The sequence below is a fragment of the Lithobates pipiens genome, unplaced genomic scaffold (assembly GCF_037356315.1).
Source record: "Lithobates pipiens isolate NorthernLeopardFrog02 unplaced genomic scaffold, aLitPip1_a1.2 Scaffold_22, whole genome shotgun sequence".
Lineage (NCBI taxonomy): Eukaryota > Metazoa > Chordata > Amphibia > Anura > Ranidae > Lithobates > Lithobates pipiens.
This window is the reverse complement of record NW_027507784.1, coordinates 169,334,268-169,341,258: the sequence shown is the minus strand read 5'-3', so window position 1 is coordinate 169,341,258 and position 6,991 is coordinate 169,334,268. Positions and strand designations below refer to the sequence as shown.

Sequence of the window (6,991 nt, the reverse complement as noted above, 5' to 3'; positions counted from 1 at the left end):
TGACACAGGATTTGATTGACAGCAACATGAGCCAATGGCAAGCGCAGACAGGGGCCACTGCAAATGGGCCTTTAGTTGGATCGAGATAGGACAGACTCAGGTAAGTATTTAGGTTGATACAATTGCCTAGACATTGTCTATCTTAATGCAGGGAATGCATTAAGGATCCCCCAACCCCCCCCCCCCCCCCCACTGCCACATTTGGCACTTTTTTGGGGGGGAGTGGGTACCTGGTTTTGACAGGTTCCCGCTTCTGGTCAAATGCACCATGGCAATCTAAACCGGAAGTCTGCCCCCTCCTACTTCCCCATCCTCCTTCTGGGACACATCACAGGTCCCAGAAGACTGCCAGACCATTCACAAAGTGCAGCGCAGCAGGAAACCTGCTTTCCCTTACTTAAGATGCTGGCACCTGCACCCCGAAGCTGATTGAAGAATTGGCTCTGGTAAGGACATCTCTGGATCCCTGAATAGGTAAGTGTCCTTATAGTAAAGTGTTTGTAACCTTAAAAAAAATAGATCCTGTCCCTTTAAAGCACTTATAATATTGTATCATTTGGCCCCTTGTATCATCTAAAATATTTTGCTGATCCTGCCTGGTTCTGCCCTCCCCTCTGTAAACTGACCACTGTTTATTATTACTGGTAAAATAACTGAGTGTCCATACTACAATCTCCTTTGTTATAGTAAATTATTTGCCCAACTGTGTGTTTTTTTTTTTTTTTTTTGTATTTTTTTTTTTTACCACTTTCCAACCAACTAGCGCAGATATCCTGCGGCAGGTCGGCTCTTCTGCATGAACAGACATACCTGTATGTGCAAGGATGATAGCGGGCGCAGGTCCCGCGGACTTGATGTCTGCCAGCGACCCAAGATCGATGTATGCAGAGGCGATTCCCCATTCTGCCTAATGACATGTCAAAGATCTTCTCTTCCCAGTGATCGGGAACAGCGATCTCTGTCATGTCCCTGGCAGCCCATCCCCCCTACAATTATAACACACCCACGGAAAACACACTTAACCCCTTGATTGCTCCCTGTAGTGTTAACCCCTTCCCTGCCAGTGTCATTTTTACATTGATCAGTGCATTTTATAGCACTGATCAGTGTAATAATGTCACTGGTCCCCACAAATTTCACTTGGAGTCATATTTGTCTGCCGCAATGTCACAGTCCCTCTAAAAATTGTAGATCGCCACCATTACTAGTAAAAACACTAAAAATAAATAAAAGTCCCTAAATCTATCCCGTAGTTTGTAGACGTGATAACTTTTGCACAAACCAATCAATATACGCCTAGTTATACCAAAAATATGTAGAAGAATATTGATCGGCCTAAACTGATGAATACATTTTTTTTTAGTTTGTATTATAGCAGAAACTAACTTTTTTGTTTTGTTTTGTTTTTTGTATAGCGCAAAAACTAAAATCTGCATCAAAATAAAAGCTCTATTTGTGGGTAAAAAAGGGTGTCAAGTTTGTTTGGGTACAGCATCGCACGATCTCGCAATTGCCAGTCAAAGCAACGCAGTGCTGTATCGCAAAAAATGGCCTGGTCATTAAGGGAACAACTGCTTCCGGGGCTAAAGTCAAATAAGCCGCAATGTGTCATATTTTATAGCGGCGCTCATACGATCTGCCGTCTCTCTCTTCCTGTCCTCCTCCTGGCTGACATCAGCAGGGGATTCTCAGCCCCGCCCACTGTAGCTGTCAGATCAAGAGAGGTGATTGGTCTTGTGAGCGCAGAGCAGGCGCTAAAAAATAAGGTATATAGTGGCTTATTTACATACACTGGGGCACATCAGTTACTGTAATAGAGGAGATTGAAGCATGAACACTCAGTGAATTAACAAACACTTTTCATATTTTGGGGGGAGCCCGGAGCTCCTCTTTAAGCTTAACAGGATTTTTTGTCACAGAGCCGCCAGGAGGAGACAGATACACATGTAAAAGAGCCTACATCTTCTGGTTGGAAATTAAAATTCATTATACGAATATGCAACTTTTTATATTTACCTGACTAAAAAAAAGTAAAAATATGTTTTTAAATTTTACTTTTTTAGATAGTTTTACATTACCTTTGATAACAAAGTCTGAAAAGTAAAGTTATGGACACATGCTGGTAGTTTATCTATCTGGCTGATTGAAAAGATGGTTACAGGGCATGTATGACTTTGGTAGGGACTTTTGAGCTGTGAACTCCTCTAATGCAGAACCTTATGTGACTGTTTCTGTGTTTCCAAAAATGAGCTAGGTACAGGAAAAATGTTGGTACCAGGATGTCTTTAGGGCAAGGAAAGGTTTGCTGTGCTATATCCATATTATATAGATACATGAAATAATAAACACATGACCAAATCAATTGTCATTTTTTTCCCATTTATATTATCTAGGCCATCAGCTGGAATGTTGCTGTCTCATCCATTTTTCAAACAGGTAAGAATGCTGATAATTGTTGGTATGTATTGAAATCACACCCATGTTTTCATGTATGAGTGTCATGGTAGATTTCACTTGTGGTGGGATGAATGCAAAGTTATGGATTAATTCTTTTTATGCTGGACCGATTATTCTTTTTTTCACATGCATAATGAAAAGCATATTATGGACTTGAGCATTCATTATAGACACTTCAAATGTTATATTCCTGAAAGCAGAGGACCTATACAATTATAAATAGAATATTACTATTGAAGTGCTGCCCACAAAAGAGCTGCTGGTTTTAGATGGGTTCTCTGTTCCTGGCCTTGACCTCCGCAAAGACCACAGCCCATCTGACACACCTGGCTGCATATGCAGTATTGCGTGAAGTCACTAATAATAATACTGAATACCCAGCAGCGATGCAGTATCAAGAATGCACTTGCAGTTAAAAAAAAGAATTACAAAAAAATGATATTTCAGTAATGATTATACAAAGATAGAGATCCAATTAACAGTGACAGTTGGAGTACACTTTGGCATGCAAGATAATTATCACAAAGAAATCAATTCAAATGTGAGATTACACTTGTTATCCAGATTGGCATAAACTGTAACAACACCACCTACAGTGCAGCAATGATCAATAAAAAATACTTGTGCCCTAGCTGCAGCTAGCTAGGCCTAATGCCATCTGGTAGGCACTGCTAATGCTTAATAGAAAGATAGGCGAACAGTGGCGGGTTCGGATTAATGGATACATTCTATGACGGGCAGTCCTTAAGATGTTGCTTCTGCTGGCTATTGAATGGGCCCGTTAATGAGAATTGATGCACTTAACAACAGTTCTGACAGAACTGCTTGCAGTTGATGTAAGCTGTAGAAGTGAAGTAGATTTAAAGTAAAGGGTCAGTGGTGAAAGTTCAGTAGAACTACAGTATAGAACTAGTATGGGTGCAATGTAGATCTGCTAGGGATGCTGGATAATACTAGTGGGGATGCAACACATGAGAAGTGTAGTTAGATTCCTGCACTCTGTAACATAGTGTCTGCCAGCAGTAATAATACTGGGCTAATAGCCCTCTCACCAATACCAGGGTACAACTGTGGATATTCTTGTCAAAAGCGGGCTCCCTTAAATTCTCACTGAGGCTTCTGATTAACAGCGGTTGTAGCCAGCAGCAGAAAGCACTCCAACTTTCACGTAGCTGTAGTCCAGTTGTGGTTAGTTTAGTCAATACAGTGATGCACCAGACATCTTTGGCCCATGGTCACAGGACCCAGATCTCAAAGTCCAGACTCCCTGTAGACAGGAGCTGATGCACAGAGGTTCTCCCTCTCTCTTGGTGCTCAAAAAGCCCTAACCTTTCCAAGGCAGCATGGTAAAAAAAGAAATCCTCTTCTCGTGAGTTGCATAGTCCATAGGGACCTGTAGTTCATCTTTACCTCACACAGTACAGCGATCCTTGTCCTCACCTGTTACATCTCCCAGGATGCAGAGTGGCAGCCCTGTCCTTCCGCTCCTTTCCTACTGATTGGCCAGAGTAACACTGCTAGACAATGGGAGGGAGATAGAGGCTGTCGTACACATAGGCACCCGCTGCTGCTGTGCTCTATCCCTGTGAGCAGCGGTGGCAGAAAAGTTGAGTGAGGAACCATAGCCAGCGGCACCCAGCTGTTTGACCATGTTGATATTAAACCTGTCCTCTGTAATTCAGGTGTATCATACCATAACTTGCCAGAATCTTTAGAAAGTATGAGACTGCAGCTAAAACCGTGGATAAAATGCATGAAAACGGCAGACACACCCGTGCTACGGTCATACCGCAGCGCACCATTGAAACCAGCCTAAAACATTCTGCCTAGCAGAAGACACTTCAAAAGTGCTGCTTTTTGTCTGAGCCTTGTAGGCTCTTTGAATTAGTGTCAGTTTGTTACTGTTTATTTCCCTGGCTTCATGGCTAAGCTCCCCTAACTGCAGTGTAGAGTCGGAGAAGTTAGGCCCCATAAACAAAGTGAAACTAGATCAAAGACCAGACACAAAATATGGTTTTCTGGCGCATAAGGGTAATATAATTATGTGTTTGCTCTCAGACATGGCCGTTATGTTAAAATGTGGTAAATAAACACATTTTCATCACATGAGCCATTCAGACACTTTAATAAAATCATCACCTGTCACCCACACAGAATGCTGTTTTAACATATTTATCCAAATAATTTAAAACATTTAACACCTTCAACCTTGAAAGTCAGTTTCATGTTTGGCATCATTATGATTGGACTGTAGAGTATTTGTATACATCTTGCCATGTTCTTGGACATTTGGCAGCTGCCTAGACACACTATGGCTATAGGGTTAACTCTTTTACTGCCACTGCTGTCAGAGTTACAGCGGAGCAGAACTGCTTCCGTAGGCCTTCTCTGAAATCCATGCAGCAGCAGAGTTTTCTAAAGGCTCATAGGCTCATGGTTCTTTCTACGACTGTTATCTTGCTCCTAAGTGGTGCCTAACATTTTGCATTTTTGTGAATGGACGTGGATGTGACCTCTTCCCATGCGCTTGGTCCAAGTGGCCAATCACTCGGACCATCATACACTGTCACATGACAAATGGGGTTGTCAGGTGGTGAGGGATTGCTGTAAGAGAGTTACTACCAACTATACCATGCCTAGATTAATAAAAACCCTTCCAGACATCCTCATACATTTTTCACTTTGTAATTTGCCATTCAAAATAATAAGAGACTGAAATAATGGTGTGTGCAAGTCCAGGACCTCAATAAACTTAAGTATATGCAACCATGGCACTACCTACTTTGAGTTTGCATGTTCTCCCTGTGCCTGCATGGATTTCCTCCAGGTACTCCGGTTTCCTCCCACACTCCAAAGACATGCTGGTAGGTTAATTGGCTTCTATCTGCATTGGCCCTAGTATGTGTGAATTTGAATTAGGGACTTTAGATTGTAAGCTCCTTGAGGGCAGGGACTGATGTGAATTTATAATACATATGTAAAGTGCTGCATAAATTGACAGCGCTATATAAGTACCTGTAATAAATAAATGTATTTATTATGCAGGTAAGAGAGCAGACACATGGCTCCATACTGTCACTACTGCCCTCTCTGGCACAGCAACTGAAACGCAGCTCACCAAAGCCATTTCTGCAAAGCTGGAGAAAATTCTACAGTAAAGCTACAGAGGAAAATAAAGAATGGACATTTCACTAAGTATGGGGTATCCTCCTCCCCCAATGCTAAACACCCCCCCCCATATCAAAAAGTCAAGTTGTCAAAGGGCTTCAGTTTTTGACCTTTTCTGTATACAGTCATGTGAAAACGTAAGTACATCCCAGGGAAGTTGTTGACTTTATCAACATATTTGAACAAGTAAACCATTAAATCTTCAACTAAACCTACATATGAGGATAATATACTCTTAATAGCAAAAACATAAGTATAATGTGCCCTTTCAATTGTTCAAAAAATTATACAAAAAATATAACTATATGTAATAATCTAATGTGGGAAAGAGTTGGTACACCCTTGTCCTTAGAAGTTGGTATTGCCCCTTTAGCAGAAGTTTCTTTTGACAGTGTTTTACATAACTGCCCATCGCTAAAATCAACCACTCCTCCATGCAAAATGTTTTAAATTTCAAAATGTTTGTGGGTTTCCTTTCATTAACTGCCAGCTTCAAATACTCTGACAACATTTAAATGGAATTGCAATTAAGGATTTGATTAGGCTGGTCAATGATACTCTATTTCTCCTTTTTGAGCTATTCACTGATGGATTTGCCATTTCAAGATCATTATATTATATATATTATTCATTACTGTGTTAAAAGATCCATTACCGATTCTACTTTAAGGAAGATGGCCTTGCATTCTCATCAAATAAACTTTGATATGATGCAGAATTCATAGTCGTCATGATTAAGGATGGGCGCCGGTGTTGTTCGCACAGCCCACATGCAGAGCCTGCCAGGAAGTCGGCGCTGCGCTAATCATAGGCAGCAAGACATTTCCCGATCTCTGCAGCTGTGATTAGCACAGCGCCAACTTCCTGGTGGGCTCTGCACGTAGGCTGTGCGAACAACACCAGCGTCCATCCTTAGTCATGATGACTGCAAGCTGTCCAGGCACTGTAGCAGCAAATTATGTTGTAAGGTGGTTCTCCTTAAATGCCATCTTTGGTTTTCACTAAACATGTCTACTGTTATTGTAGCCAGAAAACTCTATCCTTGATTCATCACTCCAGAACACAATTTTTCCAGAGGGCCTTGTCTATGCCTTATATGTTCAATGGCAGACTGTAGTCTTGCTTTAATATTCTGTTTGGACAACAAAGGACTTTTTATGACATACCTCCCATGGAGGCTAAATTGCTGCAAACGCTTTCTGATAATAGATGCATACACTTGGACACCAACCTTGCAGGAGTTGCATGCAGATCCCATGATAAATTGCTTTGGTTCTTGGAGACTTATTTTAGCTTCAAGCTGCCAATTCTTGCGCTAAATATGCTGAGCCGGCCAGTCTTGGACAAATTAGTAGTCTTTTGAAAT

At 41.4% G+C, this 6,991-nt stretch overlaps 1 protein-coding gene across 1 annotated transcript in view; it reads left to right on the top strand.

Annotated features, from left to right (window-relative positions):
- Positions 1-6,403, top strand: part of STRADB (STE20 related adaptor beta) — a gene marked incomplete in the record, with an annotated part of 92,247 nt that extends 85,844 nt beyond the window's left edge. Inside the window, 2 exon segments of the mRNA XM_077448616.1 lie at positions 2,394-2,436; positions 5,503-6,403. Coding sequence (XP_077304742.1) covers positions 2,394-2,436; positions 5,503-5,652 — 193 coding nt within the window.
- Between the last annotated feature and the right edge of the window lie 588 nt (positions 6,404-6,991).